Here is a 24,062-nt window from a genome sequence, read left to right as displayed (position 1 = left end):
GCAATAAACAAAAAAATTATGTCAATTGGACATGCTTTGATACTATATATGCCCTTGAATTTTTACTTGATTATATTTTTGTTCGCTTTGGAGATTCCGTATATCGTCAGGTTATTGGAATTCCAATGGGGACTAACTGTGCACCACTTATTGCGGACCAGTTTTTGTATTGCTATGAGTTACAATTTATGACAAAAATCAGTAAAGACCAATCTAAACAACATCTCATAAACAAATTTAATAATACTTTTAGATATTTGGATGACATTTTGGCTCTCAATAATGACGACTTCAGTATGTATACTAAAGCAATTTATCCTGTTGAACTTACTTTAAGTAAAGCTAATACTAACAATGACCACTGCCCTTTCCTCGAACTTGATATCTATATCACTAACGGAAAGCTTAATACTAAAATTTATGATAAAAGAGATGATTTTTCATTTCCTATAGTTAATTATCCATTTTTAGATGGTGACGTTCCATTGTCACCATCTTACGGTGTTTATATATCTCAACTTGTACGATTCGCTCGTGTATGTAACAATGTTTTAGATTTTAACGAGAGAAATTTATGTATTACTGAAAAATTATTACACCAGGGTTTTCGATATCACAAACTAGTCAAAACATTTACTAAATTTTATCATCGGTATAAGAACATCATTCGTAAATATAGCTCAACATGCAGACTTCTTATACGTTCAGGTATTTCACATCCAATTTTTTATGGAAATATTCTTTATAAAGCACAAAAATGTCAGTATTCACCTCAGAAACTAACAAAACCTTTAAATAGACTCATCAAGAAGGGATATAGTTACGATACTGTTGTCAGGTCACTAATAATTGCTTATTTTGGCGTTAATATTGATTCACTTATAGGGTCTTTGCATCGGAACTAAACACATTTATTAAAAAAACAGTTGTTGGCATGACACGGGCTATGTTCTTCTCATATATGTTATGATGGTATGATACTAAACCCCTAACGGGAAGGATTGTGCCTGATATTCATATGATGAAATCATTATCTTTCAATCAGTTTAATTGAAGTCTGGAGCTGGCATGTCAGTTAACTGCTAGTAGTCTGTTGTTATTTATGTATTATTGTCATTTTGTTTATTTTCTTTGGTTACATCTTCTGACATCAGACTCGGACTTCTCTTGAATTGAATTTTAAATGTGCGTATTGTTATGCATTTACTTTTCTACATTGGCTAGTGGTATAGGGGGAGGGTTGAGATCTCATAAACATGTTTAACCCCGCCGCATTTTTGCACCTGTCCCAAGTCAGGAGCCTCTGGCCTTTGTTAGTCTTGTATTTTTTGAAATTTTAGTTTCTTGTGTACAATTTGGAAATTAGTATGGCGTTCCTTATCACTGAACTAGTATATATTTGTTTAGGGGCCAGCTGAAGGACGCCTCCGGGTGCGGGAATGTCTCGCTACATTGAAGACCTGTTAGTGACCTTCTGCTGTTGTTTTTTCTATGGTCGGGTTGTTGTCTCTTTGACACATTCCCCATTTCCATTCTCAATTTTATCATAACACACGGTGCTTTGGTAATACTATGGACTATTGAAATGACGTATTCGTCTCGTTCCATTTATATATTTTTGCGATTATTTAAATTTTTGTTTGTTGTCTTGATTTATAAGAAAGAAGATGTGGTATAATTGCCAATGAGACAACTGTCCATAAGAGATAAAAATGACAAGTAATTAACAACTATAGGTCACCGTACGGTCTATTCGTATCGTTTTAATCGATTTATGAGATTCAACCATCGGCAAACTACTGTTGCGTAGCTATGTATTTATCAATGGCAATACTATAGCCTTCTCTGTAACAAAAATGACTAACATAACGATCAAGGCAAATCGGAACGCTTTCTATTGAATGCATAACACTGTTGGATTGAAATTGATCGAAATGTAGAATAATTATTTTTTTGTGTACATTAATTTATTTAAAGTATTAAGTATTGTCTCTTTGACGGAATGCAGTCATTTTTCTAAAAAATATAGTGATTGAATTTTAAAATAGTGTAACGGAATGACTGATTTCATTCGAAGAAAGAAAATACATCGTAAAGATGCCATTTCATGAACAAATCTCTTTACGGAATCAAACATTCATCGATAACAATTGATATCTTGTTTGAAAAATGCGCAGAAAAACCGATAATACCAGCTTATTTTTGATAAACTGTATGTGCGTTTCGTCAAATTAACCCTCAGCAGTAGTGTGCAATTAAAGAAATTAGGAAGGCAAAACCAATCATAAGGTCGTAAAGCAAGGCAGCCAAGTAGGCGCAGGAAAACGTTGGATTTTTATGGCACGATAAATTGAAAATTCAAATTAATGATGTAATATGTACGATTTCTTATTTGTAAATAAACAAGAGTTTACCCGAGAGTGTATATTTTGTCATCGTTTATTTGCCTAAACGCTATTTTGATTGTTGGATACGACTAATGAACGTTTCGTCTACATTGTACTCATCAGTTTCAGTCGAATCAAAACAATACGAAGTCCAAATCAACTACTTAATCGTTAAGTTTGTCATTTCCTCAAGATTAATTTCATATCCATAGTTGATACACTGTCAACAGACATTTCTTTAGATTACTAGTACCTTTAACTGAATGAGAAGGCCATCCGTAATTTTTATATTGCAGATCTAATTGAAAGAAAGACCATACCCCATTGCCTGAAAATGATTTTATTTTCTGACCGTTCTTTGTTTTGTGTAATAGGTTACAGAAACGTACAACAATTTTGGAAGTTATACCGCTGACGGTGATGGAACCTATTATTTTACAGTTGTGGCCTACAACAGGGCTTTAGATCCATCAGAGCCTGTGTGTTCTGACGGAGTAACTATAGACAGTTCTATTCCCGGGGTGAAAGAAGTGATGGTTGAAGATGCAGTGATTACTGGTGGTTTGATTACAGACACAAATCAAACCAATTATTACATCCTCAGCTCACAACGAGTAAGGAGAATGATAGCAAATGTTACGGCAGATTGCATGTAAGTTAACATTACTTGAGAGTTAAACTGGTCGTAACGAATATTTCTACAGTTAGTAAATGTCAAAATGGCCAGTGTATATTTGCATATTCTATATTTTTGGCAGGAAAAACAAAAGCATTTTAGAAAGGGACAATATTTAAACTTCAAAATTCAACCTAAAGACCCCCTAAAGATTTGACGGAATGCTATTATTTTACGTTCACAAAGCCTGGCGCACACCCTATAAAACGCATCACATTTAACGTCCCCATTATGACTTGGATGTGGCTTAAAGTTACACAGTCAACAGTCAAAGGAACAAACAAATTAACCACTTTCAATGGGGTTTACTGCATGACGTAAGAAGTCATAAGGTTACCATATTTGTCGATCTTAGTCAATCATTTGGAGTGTGGCAGTGAAGTAAAAAACAAAAGAAATCTGAAGTCATCCTTTCCAATGTTTACAGTCTCCATCATCATTGGTTAGACTTTAAGTGTTACAGATGACTTCGGATATGTTCCACTTTGCGTAGTCACATTCCTGTACTTTTTACCTCGATTGTATTATTACCGAATGGGAATTATAAACAGATCAGATGCAAAAAATAACACGATGATTGCCATTAGGGAAAGTGGAAATGTTATCCTTTGGTGTTTGTTGTTTGTTTTGTTAATGTCCTTCAACATTTAGTTTTTGAAGTGTTTCTTGTCTGATTGTCTTTCATTGTTTTCCGCCAAATATTGTATAGTATTGTTTTTATTCCGATTGCCTCCTTGGTATCTTCTGTTTTGTTCTTCAAAAACTCGAAATACATTACACTTTAAGGATCGATTCCCATCTATATAAAGATATTTGCTAGCTCTCTTAAATAATTGTACGATTCCAAATGTGTTATATGTATTTTATTATTTTAGAATGAAGGCAACAATATTAGCAGATATCGACCTTTTTCCATTAGAACAATACGATAATGGTACTCTACCTATGGTGAATGGTGATGTATTCTGTATTAACTCGACTGGAGCACCAAGTAGTATCGGACTGACTCTCTCTAAATCATCTCTTGTAAGTTCTAGTAGATTAAGAAGTTATTTCAAGACCATGATTAGAGCCATATATAGAGGATAAACGTTTTATGAATTAAAGACTGTTTGATGGTTCTTATAATTTGGCTTTCAAATTTTTGGCTTGAAGCGTTTCTGATGAAGCTAAATCCAGAAAATCTCTTTGTTAGCTTGTACTTTATAAAACTGTTGTGTTATCAGAAATATTTCAATGCTTAAATCATTCCCAAATGTAAACAAAATTATACGTTAAAAAATTCTTTACATCAGTTTGTTAATGGTAAAAAATGCACAATATGTGTTTGGGCTGATATTTCTTTAATGCTACACATACTTACATATTTGTCATGTTTATTTAAGTTGGAATTTTCATGGAAGCCGATTGACATCCCAGCCCAAGTGTATGATTATGAACTAGGATTTTCGTCTACTCCAGGAAGTATGGCGCCAGATATAATGGCGTTTGAATCAACCAATCAACATGCACATCATAGAGTGACTCATGGCAATGTACCAGACGGAACTGAGTTCTATATAATAATTAAAACAATTAGCAAATCAAACGTGGAAGGACTAAGCGTAAGAATTTTCAAACTTCAACAATATTTCCAAAAATCTTGCAATAAATGATTATTAAATTTGACCCTAATTTTGCCTTTCAAAATGCGTTTCTACTTACTATTATAAACGACATATCATCTTTTATGTAATGAAACGGACTATATTAGATATATGTCAATGTTCTTATGAATCAAGATATGCTAAATGAGTATCATATGACATAAAATTCGAGTGAAAGAGTTATTCACATTTTCTTTTTAAATGAACAGTAAGGTTATCCTAAGTTGATGTGATTTTCCTTGTGCTTAATTTATGTTTGACAAACCAATCCATGATACAGATGTATAATGGTTACATAGTACAAACACAGTTTCATATGATTTATACATCAGTGTTAATCAAAAAGAATATGCCAACATTTTAACAGAATATTTTTCACTAAGATTATTACTGGAATTATAAATTTAGGGTATTGTTTATGAATGAATTCAGTTCAGCGTGATTTGTTTTCTTACAGACACTCGGACCTTGCTTTATTGACACAACATCACCGGACTTTTCTGGGTCTATCTCAGTATCATTGTCAGGTGACATTTTGATAGCCGTTTGGAATCTTAACGGTTTTAGTGACAGTGAAGAACTTTTTGAAATGGATTATCAATTTGCTATTGGTATGTATTGAATACACTGCATGTTTTGTCTTATCAAATGATCATGCACGAAATAAATAATATGTAAAATATAATTATACAGGGTAGTTGCTGCATTGAAAAGAGGTAACTAGGCATGTTGGACTTTTACAATTTATTAAGTACCAAATCGTGAAAACAATAATTTGCAATATTGTCTCTTCAGTATCTTTTTTTGCTTTTCTTTTTATATGATGCAATTTATAAGGATTACAACAACAATGACAAACGACACGGATAAAAGTATTTTAAAGGTCCATGTGAATGAAAATTGAGTTTTTGTTTTATATAGTTTTGCAATTTAATTTAAAGTTTAGGATACTTAGACTACACAAATAACAGAAACTCCTTATTCTGTGTGCATTGTAAGTTAGATGTTGATACTAACTTCAAAGATCTAATAAAGTACAAACAAACCAAGTCCCTCATGCAATAGAATACAAACTTAACATTTTTGACATTCTATTTGGTCAAACTTTGATTCAATAGAAGAATGCGCATATACAAATAAATAGATTGAGGGGGCGACAAAGTATATTTTGTATTTAACATGATTTATCTCAAAACATTTTAAAAACAGACATTATTAAACATTCATCATATAGGTCAGGCAAAAGAAATATACATTCGCATTACCTCTTTTTACAGGATCTAGAGCATACGGAACTGACATTCAGTCTTATCAATCAATACGTGGTGGAGGATCGTGTACTATCACGGTACCACCAACATGTACAGCCACAAACATACACGAACTTGACTGGTACCTTCATGGATTTCATACTTACTATGTATCCATCAAAGCTACTAATTCTGCTGGCCAAGCTAATATTCAGACATCAAGTCCTTATATACATGCAGTTGAACCACCAACAGAAGGAATAGTAATAGATATTGATACTCAGGTATGACTCAAATTTGATTGAATATATTTCTCATGTATATTGGTTTGAACACATGTAGCGTTCATATACAATTGTTGGGTTTAAGTTTTATTTTCACAAAACGTAGTTCTGATTACTGCTTGCCTTTATGAATTCTATTGCGAGTTTTGTTACATAGAAACAGTGGTAATATTGATTAAATATGACGTTTATTCCAAAAAAAAAATTAATCAGACAATATGTATTATCTATGACAGGTGTTATTTTCATTAAGCCAAGGTTTGATTTTTTTTCAGAGTGATCTGGACAAGATACCTTTAACAGTAAGTAAATATGCTCTTGAGAAGGATAAGGATTACATTCACTCTAAACTTCTGCAATGATCTTATGTCTGATTTATAGACAGTGCTGCTCGAATAAAGCAAATTAGTACGAGTACAACCAACTAGCAAACATTTACAACTTCAGAAAAAGATAACTAAATGAAGCAAAATTCATTTTAGCTTACATCAAAATTTTGAATTCTGTTTGTAAAAAATAAAATCACAAAAATACTGAACTCCGAGGAAAATTCAAAACGGAACATATCTAATCAAATGTAAAAATCATAAGCTCAAACACACTAAACGAATGGATAACAACTCCTGACTTGGTACAAGCATTTTCTTATGTAGAAAATGGTGGATTGAACCTGGTTTTATAACTAGCTGAACCTCTCACGTGTATGACAGTCGCTTCAAATTATATTGACAACGATGCGCGAACAAAATAAACAGACATAATTGGTAAAAATGTAAAAAAAAAGCAGTCATCAATGTGTTAAAATCCCAAACAAATATGTAACAAAGAACGTAATTTATCATTGTTCTCCTCAACATGTTCACTGAAAAATGGTCAGACAATTTCTATTGTATCGCAATTTTACAGCATATATATATGGTCTTACCCGCAGTATGACTCATTAATAACAACAGTTACTCACGATGATTTCATGTTACGACAATAGTTGAACTAAGCGCTAAAGTATAAAGATATTTCCTGTATCATATGATTCGTAAGATTTTGTGTCACTAATATAATTAAAATATTTGTATCAGAATAAAAATAACACACACGTTTTACAAGTTTTCAAACAGTAATATTTGAATTAAAGACATACAAATTGTACAGGATATAGAAGATGTCGATTTCCAGAAAGATACCACTAGTCTTGCTGCTCGCTGGTCAGGTTTTACACATCCACATGTGCAAATTGCATACAGTATAAGCATTGGTACAACGAAAGGTGGAAATGATATAATTTCAATGAAAAATGTTGGTGATACTTTATCTCACATAGAAATGGGACTATCTCTTATTTCATATCAGGTATGTTATATCTCTTCTTTTACAACATTCTATCTTTTACCAAGGTTTAAAATTTGACACTGCATTATACGATAAATGAGAATATAAACTTATCTTTTTTTTCCTTAAAATTTCAATGAATGTTGATAGTCAAACATAGACACTTTTAAAACAGACTTACTTTGACAAATAACCCTCTCAAGATATAATTAAAACTCACACATACAATAATAATTGGCATTAAAAGAATTGATTTCACGTTGTGTTGAACAATTGAAATAATCCCAAGAGCAAATATGTATTTGAATGTTTACTTTCAGAAATATTATATAAGTGTTACAGCAGTAAGTGATGGTGGAAACACCACAGTGTCATCAGATGGTGTTATTGTAGTGATAGAAAATGATGTCTTGCCAGGAGTGGTTATTTATGATGGCGAACCATGCAATTCGACAGGTAATGTTTAATAATCTATGAAACATTAACAAAAATCAATAAATAGTGGGTTTGAATTTTGAATTTTCCAATGATTTTCTTAACCGTAAGACGTGTGCTTACCTTAAAATTGCATATTCCCGATACAATTTGTTGGTCTGAAATTGATAAGCATTCCATTTTGTTTCATGTGATATCGCGCTTTAACTTACGTCGATTTTGAAACTAGTAAGAAGCTCGAGTTCCAATTATTTTGATCATACATGGTTTTAGTTATTCTGATTCGTTTTCGTTTTGTCACATAGCTTGTCAAATATTGTTCATTCTTGTCTTTTGAATATTAATTTTTTTAAGAAATTGAGGAAATTATAGTGCGTCGGACTTACCAATTGTATAGGGTTTATATTTATTTGTCTAGTATCTAAAGGTAACAACTTTAGTACAGATGAAAGCTATGATTTACCCGGATGAAATATTATTCGGATTATATTTGCACATGGAGTTAAATACAAAAATTTGCTTTCTTTCAGGTTTTACCTTAAACCACCACGAGCATGTAAGTAATTTACCGAATAGAATCACTGTTATTCATAAAAGGGTTTCTTTTTGGATGTGTCATCTTGTCGTTATGAGAATAACAAAAAGGGAAGATCATATAAGGAAAGAAATCAAAACATCAGATACATTAGATATTAACATTAGTTAAAACAACCCGAATAATAGCCAACAAAAGACTGCATAGCAAAACCACAGGTAAGGCACTCAAAACTGAACACAAATTTGCTTGTGCAATGGCGGTTAAAAAGTGTTAGACAGTTTATGTGGTAACTAGTCGTATTGGATTTTTTTTTAAATTTGACTTTGACCAGAAAATTTTGAATAATAACGATTAAAAGACAGGCGAAAGATACCAAAGGTATATACAAACTCATAAGTTGAAAAAAAACTAGCAATACCATGGCAAAAAACGACAAAGAACGACCAACAGAAAAATAAACAATCAACACAGAAAACTAATGTCGGTAAAGACTAAGCTAACCAAACCCCTACCCTCCGTCAAGTACAAATCTACTAAACCCTGTGATAAGTCTTGTATAAAAGAGGGACGAAAGATACCAGAGGGACAGTCAAACTCATAAATCTAAAATAAACCGACAACGCCATGGCTCAAAATTAAAAAGTCAAACAGACAAACTAAAGTCCACATGACACAAAAAAGGAAACTAACGAATAAGCAACACGAACCCCATCAAAAACTAGGGGTGATCTCAGTGCTCCGGAAGGGTAAGCAGATCCTGCTCTACATGTTGCACCCGTCGTGTTTCTTATATGATAACAAAACCGGTAAATAGTCTAATTCGGTAGGTCACATTCATGAAAGGGAATAGTAGTTACGACGTAAGGAACATATCCGATATCATTTGTGAAACGGTTATTCCATAACGGTCAACCAACTCGTGATGGCGTCCGTAAAATTTCAGAAGGGATGATTTAAACTTCACCATTTGAAACTCTTGGTTTAATAGCTTCCTTGTGAGCAGCAACCCTCTATCAAGAAAATCATGATAGGAAATGCACGCACGGGAATATCGTATCAATTGGGAGATATATACCCCGTATGCAGATGATGCTGGAATGTTGCTACTAAGAAATGGAAAGTTCACAATTGGAAAACTGAAATCATCTCTTTTGTCGTAAAGTTTTGTTTTCATCCGACCCGCATTGTCAATTTCTAGAAGTAAGTCAAGACATGAGGCCGACTTAACTGTATCTGTAGTATCCTTTATCTCTAGTTCGATGGGATAATAATATAATGTTCACATAATTCGAAGACATAATTAGTTGATTGTTGTTACAACATTGCACCATATCCGTCATCATCTGTGTAATAGATATTTTGTAATGTTCAACTAACTTGTAATGGCGTCCGTAACATTTCGTTTATAATAGTCAACACTATAATATTACTGTTTGAATTAGGGTAGAAAAAATCACAATGATTTAAACATTATATTTTATGTTAAAGAAATTTACATCACAGATTTGTATTATTATTTGATAAACTCTTTGATTAAGTAGTTGTATATAGGCATGCCTTCAATTTCTTTTCCTTTTTCTCACATTTTAGGACAACAGAATGGTTTGTTTGGTTGACAGAAACTTTCAAATGTCACTGAATTCTCTAAAGGCATATTGGACTGTACCATTAACAATGCAGACATATACTAGTGATGCTTATATTGCTATTGAAAAACGATCAGAAGTTGGAAGTATGATTTAACTTTAATAGTAATATGTAATGGCTACAGTTAAACAATAAACATGTATATGAGTTTGACGACATCGGTAGATTGGTCGCACCAATATAACCGTTTGATTTAAATTGACTTAAATTAATGTCATACTATCAGAAACAAAATGTACATAAATAAAGGCAACAAAAGTATACCGCTGTTCAATAGTCCTAAATCGATTTAACAGAAACAAAATCAGGATAAAAAAACAAAACTGAAGGGAAACACATTATTTAGAAGAAGTTAGCATTAGCAACTTATATTTAGCATCAATTAACATTGATATTAAGACATATCCGTACATGTTAATTAATGGTAGTAGCTCTAACATTCATTGCATAATTAGTATCAACTGTAATCATATTTACATATAAAAGACCACAAGTTCCCAAAGGGAGAAATTGAAAAGAATCCCCTGCATTCAAAATTTCGATTATTAATTAAAATCGCATGACATTTATATTTTAGATCAATGGACTATATTTCAAGATTTCGTTCATTTGTCTACAATGTATGACGTCAGTATTGATGATCTGACATTGAGTCCTGGAGTTATGTACCGAATAGCTCTAAAGTTATGCGCGCACACTATATGTTTTCAAACTATTCGAACTGACGGTGTAATGATGATTGCCTCCCCACCAGATGTAGGCACCTTAAATGTAGAACATCGTAACACAACACAGACTGGTGGTGCTGAAAAGGTATGCAAAACATTATTGTTATTGAAATAAACCCATCATAGATAGATACCAGGATTAAAACTTTACATTTACGCCAGACGCGCGTTTCGTCTTCAAAAGACTCATCAGTGACGCTCGAATAAAAAAATGTTTCTGTTATGTCGCCCTCAATGTACTGATTAACTACTCCAAATACAGCAATGTTTATTGTCTAATATCAAAGTTCAGAAATTTGATGACGATAAATGCATCTTCAAATCAGTGTCTCGATCCAATCCTAATGAAAGATCACGCACACAGAAATACATTTCATATGTAAGTATTTTACAGAAGTAATGTCATTGAACAAAATTGTTTTAGTAAGGATTTTAAATCCCGAGTATTTTTGAGAAATTAAAGAAGTTATAACAGAATATCATAATTAAGATTAAATCATTAAACGCACGATACTGACTTCATTTTTGGGTTATGTTCCTAGTTCTTATAGTAAAAAGAGAGATTTTCATGGTCATCATTACAAATTGGTTGACCGGTCAGATAGACTTAAATATCATAATATCCACCTAATCATCAAATGTATAGATTATTTTGTTTTTTTCTAACGTTGCATTATGACTGACTCATGATTAGCATGGATGATGATACTTTCTGGCAGACACTTTGTTGACAAATCCGTATTCGCTCCGTTCGTAGTTTATGCGGGTTATCACAGTTTATCACCATAAGTAAACTAATGCCGCCTCTTATTTACTCAAAATGTCTTCTGTTCTTAAATGGATGTCTACGAGAAAACCATGCAAAATCAAAAAAAAAATTATGAAAGGGGTTGTGGAATTTCCAGCTGATTTTGGGTTCCTAGTAAAGTATTAAGTACATCTAATAGTTCTATGGTTAAAAAATGACAATTTATCTCAAATTATGTGAATACAGGGCAATTATAGTTTAGTACCAAATTTGCTGGAAAATATTGTTGAAAATTGACATTTTTCGGTTTTTTTTATTGAATAGTTCAAAGTATTATATGACAAAAAAAATTGTTTGGCCTTAAAATTCAGACTTTCTACTAAAATAAACTGTAATTTGGATCTTATTTCGACCTTTATGTTTGTTTTTATTTTTATTGACATAATTGTGTTTTTTTTAAATTTGAATTCAGCCTGTACTGAAAATGTCCATAAAACCTCAAAAGTCACTCCAATTGAAAAAATATTTTGTTAAACGTTATGGTTCACTACAAACTAGTATTCCTTAACGGGATTTTGGTTGCAAATTGATATAAGCTTATTTGAATAAAAGATGAAAAACTGAAAAATATAGCTAAAATTATCTCCCTTTGTAAAACTCTTCACAATAAAAGGTCGATTTAGTGTCAATAACAGAAGGAGGGAAATCAACAAATGTGCAGGATAGGAAATAATGGTATTTTTGATGAATATGGTGTAGCCAAAAACTTATTTTTATTGAAAGAGTGTAACAAAGACATAGCAAACCATGTGGCAAAGACATTCCCACTGCCACTGGGATAAGTCTGATCCTGATCAGATAGTCTAGACATGACTCATGAGGCTAGACTATCACTATCATGTCTAGGTTTCAGACTCACATTTTAAAAATATGCATATGCTGCAAACATGGACAGGAGTTGGATTGCAGTAGACAAGAAGACAAAATGAGTTGCTGCCATCCTTTCATGACCCTTCCAAATCTAGCAACGGAAATTCCAAAGCAAAACTTTCAGTTTCAGTTGGTTCTGGTAAGTTTGTTAATTTTTTTGTGGTTAGAAAAAGCAATTTGACACCATAAAAAGACATACTATAGAAACATCACATTAAATCATAAATATAGGAAGAAGAGCATAGACCATTTCTCTTTGGGAAAAAAAGGGGGGGGGGGTATTTACATAATTTCTTGAAGCAAACACTGATTTAATTTTCATTGACATACATTTATAATGATTTAAAATTCTTCTGAAACTAAAAGATTTATGTGTTTGCCTTCTAAATTTTAATAGAAAAACTTTTTTCTCTCTCAGTCTCTCAAGAGATCTATAATAATCATTATAAAATATATATTCTATTACAAAGCCCTCCGGTATCAGGTCTGTTCGCCCTGAGTTTGTTTGCCAAATTGTCAATAGAGTCCATTGACTCTGTTTTTTTTCTCCAAATTTAAAAATAATGGTTGCTTCAAATCTATATAAAAAAAAAGGAGAAACGAGAACATGTATAAATTACATAAACATACGAAAACTACTGTACATTTATGCCAACTAAAAAGTATGTGTGTTAACCGCACTACCCTTACCTACCTTTATTTTTATCCCTACCCTAAATATTTTTGTGACAGGTTTTGATTAAGCACTGTTAAAGTCACAATATAGCTCCCAAAGAGTTGTGAATTTCCTGTCTTTATTCATTCCTTTACCAGTACTACATGTACATTGTACAATGCAGCTAGATTGATACAATATATGGTTCTTAAACTCAAAAAAATGTTTTACTGACTATGAGCTGGTTTTTTTTTTCTCTTAAAATTGGTTACTGTGAGACTTTTTCTTTACATTTCCTTAGTGTAGGTCATGTATCACAGTTATAAACATGGAAAGAGAACTTGTACATGTCTTTACTTCTATCGTTAATATAATAGAATCTGAATAGAATATGCTTACAATGTATTCCAAATTAAAGGGCCCAGAAGGGGCAACATGAGATTATAACATTACAGATTACTCAGATAAAACAAATTCAAAATAACAATACCGAAGAAATGAATTACTTGATGATGTGATTGATATCATAGCATACATTTACACAAATTAATTATCATATCTACAAAACTTTTTTTTCAATGAACCAATGCATTATGTTAAGCCAACTTAATGTACAATGTACATGTAGATGTAACTCACTGTACTGATCATGCAAATGTACAAATATACAATATTTTATTTCTTATCAACAGGTTAATGTTAAAGATGGAAAAGCATGAAAATAATGTTAAAATGAAAGCAGATATGATAGGAGATCATATAGGTAAATATATGATATAATTGTTAAAAAAAAAAATGAATCAAACAAGTCATAACAAGAGACTACTAAATAGACAGCAAATAAGACCTGTGCTGTGGCATTATTTGTGAAATATAATCATATATAGAAATTGGAAATTGACCAGTTACATTTATTATTGTAAAAACATGATAAATAATCAATAAATTAGATTAGCCCTTCAATTTTAAAAGTTCAATCTGGTAAACAAAAAGTAAAAATAACACACAGAACCCTCAAAGTATTATTTTATGATCAATTAAGAGCCATATCATTACAATTTACACAACAAAATTACTCATCATTGGAATTGTTCTCTTTATAAGAATTAAACCTAGAAAAAAATGTGTTCTTGTCAGCTTGACAGATCCTCATTTATAGTAAACATGCATTTATGGTAAAGCTGAAGACTACATTTGTATTTTTCATTTTTGGAAAAAAACACTTTTACCATTATTACAGCTATTTTCCTAATGCGTGTAGAGTAAAACTTTGGTAGGTTTGCTTGCTCTGTTTGTATAAATATTGATTCAAGCTTTGTAATTAAGGTTGATATCTTCAAACAATAAATATAGGCATATTTGAACCTTTATGGAGTACTTTTAAATTTGATAAGACGTTATGTCAATTGCAATTGTACAATATACAAACAAACCATGCAAGATAACCGAAGTCTTAGATTTACATGCCTTAGGAAATTAGCTGTAAAATTAATTATATATTTGTTTCCAATGCTTATTGTTTTACCAATTTCAAATGTTTTGGCTTGTTTTTAAATTGGTCTATATCAGCTATAGGGTCAAAAGGGTCCAAAGTTAAACTTGATTTCATAAAACAATTGAATAATTGGTGTTCTATGATATTATGCAAAATTAAACGGTGTATTGTACTTTTTTGGGTTAAATACTTCTTTTATGTTTAGATTTTTAATATTTGTTTTCAAATTGCAAAAAAGATCACGGGGGCAAAAAAACCTTTGTTAGTTTATTAAAATATTATTGAAGTTTTTTTTCTATGCTAAATGTTATCATGCATTTAGCATGTTTAGATTTATGATTTGGGCTCAGTTATCAAGTTGATTCAAATTGGGGTCCAAACTTAAACTTTGTTTAAATTCATTAAAAATTGTATATATGGGGTTCTTTGATGTGATAAATCTAATCATGTCTTTTAGACTTTAGATTTTGGATATTGGTACAAGTCCAATTTCAAAATCATCAGTTCGTTTACCACATTTATTCTGTGTCAGAAACCTACATGTATGATGTGTCTAATAATTCATCACAATCCAAATTCTGAACTGTATCATGTGAATCAAGTTTGAATGTAGTGTCTATATAGTGTCCCCCCCCCAACCTGATGAAGGTGCAATCTCTGCATTTGTAATAGAATGTACCCTTGAGCTGTTTTATTCTCATTGTTGAAGGTTGTACAGAGGCATTGCATTCATTTCATTTGAACTTTTGTGGATATTTGTCTCATTTGCAATCAATACTCATCTCCCTAGTTTTGTATTGTCATAACGTCATAAATACAAGATGAAATCTGCAAAATTAACTTCATTAAAATTAAGTTTGCTGCAGCTTGGAATAAGAAAAAAATCAAATTTAGGTCCATTTTTAGCTAGTATACTCTATTTCTTATTCTATGTACTGGAATGTCAGAGTTGTGATAATCGAAACACATTTTACACTAAGACCAAGTTAATAAGAAATTTCTTTTTAGGAAATTTCAATCATTTAATGGATAACAATTGTTTTCTTATTATTTTTTACAGACATTTGGTGATCCAAAAATAACTGGAGTTCATGAAAGAAGACTGATTGCTGAGACACATTTTTGTTGATAAACATGTTTATGATGAAGAAAAACTTAGATAATATTGCTGATACTTGAATAAGGCTCTGATCTGTGACGTCTTTGATTTTTCCTGTTGATGTTGCAAGCTCAAATAAAAATAAATTGAAATGGAACTCATATGCTTTGAAAAAAAGGAAAAAAAAACAGCAATGTGAATCTCGCTGAAGTCTTAAAAACCACCAAATCAACACACAGTTGCAACACAAATGAGAAGAGAGAGATATTTGCTAGGAAATAGAATGTTCTCACTGTCTCACCATCAACAAGGCTTTCTTATCAGCGAATAAGAAGTCTAAAATTACTTCTGTATTAAAAGGTCATCAGTATTGAAGACAATCATGAAGATTACGAATGTACTTGGCCATTTGATAAACATAATAATATTTTCATTTGTCAGAAATTGTTTCTTAGATTGACTAACTAGTTTTATTGATTGGATTATTAGTAAATTACCTTTCATAGTTCATGTAGTTACATGTATGTAAATTCTTATAAGATAGTATGGAAACAATTTAATATTTCCCTAAATTCCATACCTAATGCAACAATTGTCTTGTGCTGCTAAGTCAATTCGAATTAACTGTTATGTATGTTTATAATAATCTTATTCTTGCATGTAAGCACCATTTAGTGTTATTGTATCATCTTCATTGATTGTTAAATATAATACTAATGCTATAAAAAATAATAACATTTATGATCATTTATACAGATTGAGATATTTAAAAATTTATCAATGCTAAAAGAGAATTTATAAATTTAGACATTTTTTTAGGAGAATTTTAGAAAGTACTACAACAAAAGCAAACCAATAGTATATGCTCAAATGCACTATTAACTATCTCTCCAGATAACCAAATAGAGATATGTTTATATTTTATTAAATTGATGAAGTGTATGTTAGTTTAAATTAATATGTACATGCAATTTTAAGGTTTTAAAAATCAGCATTTTTATTGGATTATCTCCCTTTGAACAATAGAAATTCAGATTTTATCCACACTGTCTCAGGTACTCATGATCAAAATGACTTATATGGTAACCAGCATTCCAGTAAAAGGTTGCAACGTATCTTAATTTTGTTTACCTGTCAGACACAACTTCTGAATGTCAATACTTAAGATTTTTCAATATGATGAACTTGACATTGAATTTCATATCATTTTTCAGTAACCAAGCTGCAATAACCAAAAATGGGATTACTAGGAAGAAATGAATGGATTTTACTCTTTAAAGTAATAGGGACAAGTGACTAAAGGAATTTGGAATAAAAAAAAAATACAAAAAAAAAAATTGTCTTTGGCAGCTCCCCCCTTTTTTAAACCTAATGCTTACTATTGTTTGTGACACAAAAATCCATTTCACTTTGAATTTTCTATTTGATTTACCTATATTGCATGTTACAATCTGTATAATTCAAGTATTTATTTTTGAATGCTTGGTTTCATTAAAATATGAGACTTTCCCCAATTTATTGCAAAAATACAAAAAAAGGGGGGAGGCTATCTAAATGATCAATAAAATCTATAAAATTAATTTGCAACCGAAATCCCTTCAAAATCTTTTGAACCAAAGAAAATGCAAAGTATTTCTGAAATTTAGGGTAAATTAAAGCGACTTTTGGGCTGTATTGTCTGTTTTAGTGTGATTTGATGAAAAGGTCATATTTTTTATCATTTTATGTGTTTTGCCACACCCTTATTTTATATATATATCATTATATTTAATAAAATGATGTGATTTATACTTCATACACATCCTATCTGTGATATTAAAGTATTTAAACACTCAGAAGTATTATAGTATTTATTTCTATTTGAGAAATTTATGAAATCTATGCATTTCAGTAAATGCATCTATAAATAAACTCAAAAATACCCTAAATCCCTATCGTTGCCATGGTTACCAGCAGTGTAAGGGCTTCAAACTTGCATGACTTTCATATGATGTCAACCTGAACATGTCAGCAAAGTTTCATCAAAATCAAACAACTTTGCATGGAGCACCATCTGCATGGTTTTCTCATAGATGTCCATTTAATATCTACATACAGGGTCCATATCCCTGTTAAAGCTAGTGGCAGATGGGGCATGTTTAACCAGAAACAATTAACCTTTGAAACATTTCTCATTCAAATTCTTCAGGTATTTTTCCCCGAATGCTCTCAATCGAAATTCCGGTTAAGTAGTATTGCCTCCTTCATGTATATGATAAGGATGGAAATTGAATGGTAAAGATATGACAGCTCCGATTTTCTTGTCAAAAATATAAGTTATATGTTTTTGTTTTTCAGTTAGTCGTTACCTTCGGCAAGTTTTTTGACCCAGATATGGTAGATATCGCTGAAAAATTTGATGCCATTAGCGGTTATGAGTATGCCATAACCGATAACTCAATTTTGGGAAAACCATATATGATTTGGAAGAGTCTTGCAACGTACACAGAAACTGCTGATACGGTAAGCAGCGAACATCCAATTTATCACTTTATGTATCTGCTGTTTCGGAAATGTATTCAAACAATAGAATAATTGTGCATCGGCTTTCATTTGGAATTTTGAAATATTAAGTTTCCAATTTAATATTACTTTGTTGTTGCGGTCAAGATGCATACTTTTTACGATTTCATTTTTTTTCTTTCTTTCTTACTAATTTATATGTTTACTGAAAACTGACAGTATACTGATTGCTCTTGTAAAAAGTGACTTTTATAATAACATTGTATACCGATCATATACTTGTTGGTTATATATCATTATTTCAAAGCTGCTGATAATAGATAATCTTCCTCTGCAGATGTCAGTACAATGGTTACCTTCAGTGTGAAATTATCAAGAAACTAAGGTTTCAACTCCCTCAGGCAAAGTTGGCTTTAGATGAATTTGGCTATTTATTTTACGTATTTTGACATATAGCTCTTCAACGGTTGCGATACTTATACATCTTCGGATTTCAAATGTTTGGCTTTGAGCGTTCCCGATGAAGGTAAATCCAGAAAAGCTCTTCGGACGCAAGAAATTATCAAACGTGTTGTCTTCAATTTTTTTATAGCAGTAAAATTGTTAGAAGGGCAAATTGAATAAAAAATTTAACAAGGAAGGGACATATAGCACCTAGTCAAGATGTAGGTGTTGTTGTTTAAAATTGATGTCACTTAGAAAAATGGTGCATAGAATCTGATATCTTTACTGTTTTGAAATGGTAAACAAAAATGTTAACATATATAAAGAAAAAGCAATAGTATTATCTGATTGTTGTTCCAATTGTTTTTCTGATTTTTATTTCTAAACATTTGAATTAAGAAGGACGTCTACACTGCATCACAATAAAAAAAAAAAGGTTATTATTGTATTCTTTTTTTCCTTAATGAATAAATATCAACACCAACGCGTGTTTATTGAGATACACGTGGGATGCATCATCATATCATCTATCAGATGGTAGATCTCTTGTATTGCATTAATCCAATGTGATTGTGTTTACAACATGGAAAGTACTCACGATGTGCTCATAGTTTGTATATAAATCGGTTACAGATTTGTTTCGTCCGTATCGAATTATATCCTAAACCTCTTTCTTCAAAACAAAAGATATACATGTAGTATAAAAGTTTTAAAATATCTTTCAGATTTCTTTTGAAATCATATTAGACGGGACAATGGACTTCTCAAAATGTAAGAAATTTACAGTGAGAGGCTACAACAAAGTATCTTTGTACTCAACAGTGTCAACAGACATAAAAGACTGTAAAGCACAGAATCCGACATTTATTGATCCGAATATTGTCATCGATGCTGTTGGAACACCAGATGCTTTGGGTAAACTTTTGTTTTGCTTTTTCCAAAGCTATCGTTTTGATTTTTAGACAGTTATTTTAAATCTATGTTACATAATGAATCATTAATAGAGTATTTCAAAGGGACATTCAAAACATATAAGGTAGAATAGTTATCAAAGGTACCACGATTATAATTTAATACGCCAGACGCGCGTTTCGTCTAGTGACGCTCAGATCAAAAGAGTTATTAAGCCAAACAAGTACAAAATTGAAGAGCATAGAAGTTATGAATATAATATTTTAATTTAGAAATTCATTTATAAAATCAAAATCAACTCTCTTTTACCATAGTTTTATTTTAAAATGGTTTTAACATTTTGTGTCTATTTAAAAAGATGGTATAGGACGTCCGATATTCTTAGAAAAGAATGCCTACTGGACTTTAGCAGACGAAGATTACACGCCATACAAAAATTTGATATCAGCAGTTTGGCCAACCTTGCGTCACAGAAATTATAAATATGCTATAATAAATGCTCGTACTGTTGATGTAACAACATATTATAAACAAATCAACCAACTTGAACTAGTGGATCCATGCTCTCACCCTGATGCCATCAAATGTGGACACACAGGTAACTTTTTATAATGGTATATATTGTCTGTACCAAGTCAGAAATATGATAGTTGTTCCCATTTGAATAGGAAATATCCGTTTTGAAATTTTCTCGGAGTTCTGTATTTATGTGATTTTACGTTTTGCTTTTAAACATCTTTCTTTTTTTGTTATGATTTGTTCTTCATTTGTCTGTAATACATAACATTTAATCTTTAGGGAAAATATTAAACTGACATAATGTAGTGTTGATTATAAACCGAGTCAGGCATAACTTTCTTAAATCTTCCATTGTAAAAGCCAAGATTCTGAAAGAGAAATGAGAAGTAGTTCCATACTGAAGTCAGTGAAATAAAAAATGAGACGGAAGGTCTCGTATTTGTTTACGGCCACAAAAGTAAAAAAATATGAATAAACAATTCTAAACATTACATGTTTGATATAATGAAAAGGTATAATGGCAAAGTATACTAATCAAAAACTCCCAAGAAAATTCTAAACACAAGTCCCTTAGGAAATGGCAACATCAAAAGATATCAAATGAATGGAAATCAACTGCCATATTCCTGAATTGGTAGAGACATTTCCTTATGTAGGACATGGTGAGTTAAGCCTGTAGATAGTTTCTTTGGATATCATTAGATCTTTTGGGTTTGGTTGGTTCAACATTAATTATTACATATTTAAAATGTATGAAATGTACACAGCATATGTCATGAAGTGTATATCCTTTTGTCATTGCCATATAAGCGGGAGGTTTGGCTATCCATTAAACATGGTTCAACCCATCATGTTTTCTAAAAATGTCTTGTACTAAGTCAGAAATGTGGCAGTTGTTATAAAATAGTTCATTTCTATGTATGTTGCCATTTGTTTATGTAGCCGTTCAGTGTTATGTTATTCGGTATTTTTTCCTATTATAGTTGATGTGTTTCCATCGGTATTGGTTTGCGATCAAGATTTGTTTTCGCTTAAACAATTTATGACTACAGAAAAGTGGATATTACTGTTGCCTTTATAGATTTGGCAACAGACTATTGTAGACACTGATTGTCAGACTACTCGTCTCTTATAACGTAATTGAGTAGAAAGTTGAAAAATTGTCATTATATACAAAAACTTAATTTTTACACGACGAAAAACAAAACAGGAATTCAAGTAAAATGTTTTATATTTTGATTGAATGAAGAAAATTGTCAAGACGGGAAAATATATAGAGTTGATGTACAAAAAGTCAAAAGCCTATGAAATTTGAGATATACTACATTATTTTCAGTGTAAAATGATTACCCACATGTTATTCTGCATGTTAATAGGAAAAAGTTACCATATCTAATATAACAATTAAGCTACACTCTATATTCTTTTTTAGTACTAACTGAACTACTGCAACCAATCACTATAATAAATCAATTTTAGTCCTTAACGGTCATTTTGAACTTAACATCATTTGAATAGTTTGAACAACAAATTATTAAATTATGTTCAGTCTTTCAGTAAGTTTTAGGATTAATGCACTACTGATTAAACCAAATAATGTTCAGAACTATTCACTTGACTGAGCGAGGTTAACTTCGCTCGTGATAGACCAGTCCATTTATAGACAGGTGTTTTGGGATAAACTCTTTAATGAAGTGTCCAGTTATGGTAATTGAGCCGATTAAAATATGTAAACACTATATGTGTATTCGGAAAATAAAGAATGAGACACAGTCCTTGATTTTCTTGTTTATCGGAGTTTAAAAACATGCAAAAATTGTCACATTTTGTAATTTGTGGATATAAAAAAAAACACTTGTAAAATCTGCGTTGGTCGTTATTCTGTTAAGTTTTGGTGACTCTAGTAGGTGATAAGAAGTCAATAATAATCAAAACAGCATCATCCATACATCTTCAAATAGTCTGTCCTTTTGCAAATTGTAAATTGAAATGTAAGCTCCTCCCGATCAGTTGAAAACACATTGGTAATACCGTTCAGTAATTTTCCCGACAGTTCAGTGTGATGTTAATGTGTACAGGTAGATAACAAATACTGAACATAGACTGAAAAAAATCATAATTTTCTGCAAGCAAATTGCACTGAATTAAAAGATTGACTTAAAGACAGAAAATTAATAAATAAAAAAAATTGTTCTGTCTTATGGGATTTGAAAAGGCAAAAATTATCCGTTTTAGATCAATATTGGTTTTTTTAATGAAGATCATTAGAATTATGCATGTTGTCACTTGATATCGATAATAAAATTTTCATGAGATGAGTTTGGTTAATTTGCAGACAGAGAATTTATCAACGAACAGTTTACAAATAACGAGCTAGTACATGGTACAAGATACACTGTTTGTATTTATGCTCCTCGAACATCAATCCAGCGTACAGCATGGCTTGAAGAACTTGTTGAAGTTACAGCTTGTAGTGATGGTATCATTGTGGATCTTACTCCTCCAGTGGCAGGAAATGTGTGGATAGGATTTAACCCAGCATTCACATATCAGGTAAATTAGTGGAGTTTTTTGTGTGTTTTAATCGCGTTGTTAATAAACATACTTCTATTTTAGAAATTAAACCTAAATGCATGTGTATGTTCTTCACACCAAAATAAAACTTTATGTTCTTTGTATTACTAACAAAAGGTAACCATTTTTTTCTTCTTCTTTAATTCAATTTAGACATCTAACACTGATATGTTTATAAACTGGGACGGATTTAACGATGTCGAGGAATTCAATACAGGTCTGCATGCAAGTGGTATAAAAGAATATATACTGGCTATTGGTAAGCAGTTTTTGTTGTTGTTATCAAGTTAAATAATATTTTTTCACCTTACGATGATAAACTTTTACCAAACAATTCATTTATGTTAAATTTATAATAAATGAATTACTTTAATTATACCCCCGCTTTAAAAAAAAGGGGGTATACTGTTTTACCTTCCGTCAGTCCGTCAGTCCATCAGTCCGTCAGTCCGTCCGTCCCATGAATATTTTTCGTCGCATTTTTCTCAGGAACTACAATACAAGGATTTCTGAAATTTGGTTTCAGGGTTTATATAAGTCAGCTGTACCGTGTGATGCGTTTTCAGATTCATCACTTGACAACTTCCTGTTTATCGAACACTTGTATGATTTTACACATGATAGCCAAGTTGAAAATTTTCGTAAAATTTTTCTCAGGAACTGCAGTACAAGGATTTCTGAAATTTGGTTTCAGGGTTTATATAAGTCAGTTATACTGTGTGATGCGTTTTCAGAGTCATCACTTGGCAACTTCCTGTTTACTGAACACTTGCATATTTTTACACTATTAATATTATCCACTTGTGGCGGGGGTATCATCAGTTAGCAGTAGCTCGCAGTTTCACGTGTTCCTACTATCTTTCAAAAATAAAACAAAATGTTATGGATTTCATGCGTCCAAAGCGATTTTGGGGGAATTTACATTCATCTGGAACGCTCAATGCCAATATATTTGAAAGCCAAGGATGTACAATGGTTTATTCTATTTTTACTAGATGCAATTACACACTGGTTTTTTGGTTATTATCTTAACTATTTTTGTTACATATTCTATACGAGAAATTGATCAAAATCATGAATGCTTATCTCTCAGGTACTACTGCGGGTGGTAATGATGTTCACGACTTCGAAAATGTAGGAATTGTTCAGCACAAAGCATTACATAAAATGGTTTTGCAAAATGGTTATTCATACTATGCAACTATACAAGGTATGTATACTATAACATCTTTAAAATGTTTACAACGTCGTCTTATCTTTTCTTTAA

The 24,062-nt window shown here is 31.4% G+C and overlaps 1 protein-coding gene and 1 long non-coding RNA gene across 2 annotated transcripts in view; both read left to right on the top strand.

The window, feature by feature from the left end:
- Positions 1-24,062, top strand: part of LOC143082596 (uncharacterized) — a 48,752-nt gene that overhangs the window by 5,697 nt on the left and 18,993 nt on the right. Inside the window, exons 6-22 of the mRNA XM_076258342.1 lie at positions 2,762-3,039; positions 3,939-4,089; positions 4,449-4,667; positions 5,167-5,320; positions 5,987-6,243; positions 6,519-6,545; positions 7,393-7,590; positions 7,890-8,025; positions 8,535-8,560; positions 10,133-10,274; positions 10,767-11,002; positions 18,182-18,346; positions 19,516-19,705; positions 20,061-20,300; positions 22,557-22,774; positions 22,949-23,054; positions 23,889-24,005. Coding sequence (XP_076114457.1) covers positions 2,762-3,039; positions 3,939-4,089; positions 4,449-4,667; positions 5,167-5,320; positions 5,987-6,243; positions 6,519-6,545; positions 7,393-7,590; positions 7,890-8,025; positions 8,535-8,560; positions 10,133-10,274; positions 10,767-11,002; positions 18,182-18,346; positions 19,516-19,705; positions 20,061-20,300; positions 22,557-22,774; positions 22,949-23,054; positions 23,889-24,005 — 2,860 coding nt within the window. The remainder of the gene's footprint in view (positions 1-2,761; positions 3,040-3,938; positions 4,090-4,448; positions 4,668-5,166; positions 5,321-5,986; positions 6,244-6,518; positions 6,546-7,392; positions 7,591-7,889; positions 8,026-8,534; positions 8,561-10,132; positions 10,275-10,766; positions 11,003-18,181; positions 18,347-19,515; positions 19,706-20,060; positions 20,301-22,556; positions 22,775-22,948; positions 23,055-23,888; positions 24,006-24,062) is intronic.
- On the top strand, positions 12,127-17,682 carry LOC143082595 (uncharacterized). The gene is made up of 3 exons (XR_012980418.1): positions 12,127-12,734; positions 13,943-14,013; positions 15,806-17,682. It is a non-coding gene; the product is annotated as an uncharacterized LOC143082595 (long non-coding RNA).

Source organism: Mytilus galloprovincialis, chromosome 7, assembly GCF_965363235.1.
Source record: "Mytilus galloprovincialis chromosome 7, xbMytGall1.hap1.1, whole genome shotgun sequence".
NCBI lineage: Eukaryota > Metazoa > Mollusca > Bivalvia > Mytilida > Mytilidae > Mytilus > Mytilus galloprovincialis.
The sequence above is the reverse complement of the archived record's forward strand: the minus strand, read 5'-3'. Positions and strand labels throughout refer to the sequence as shown.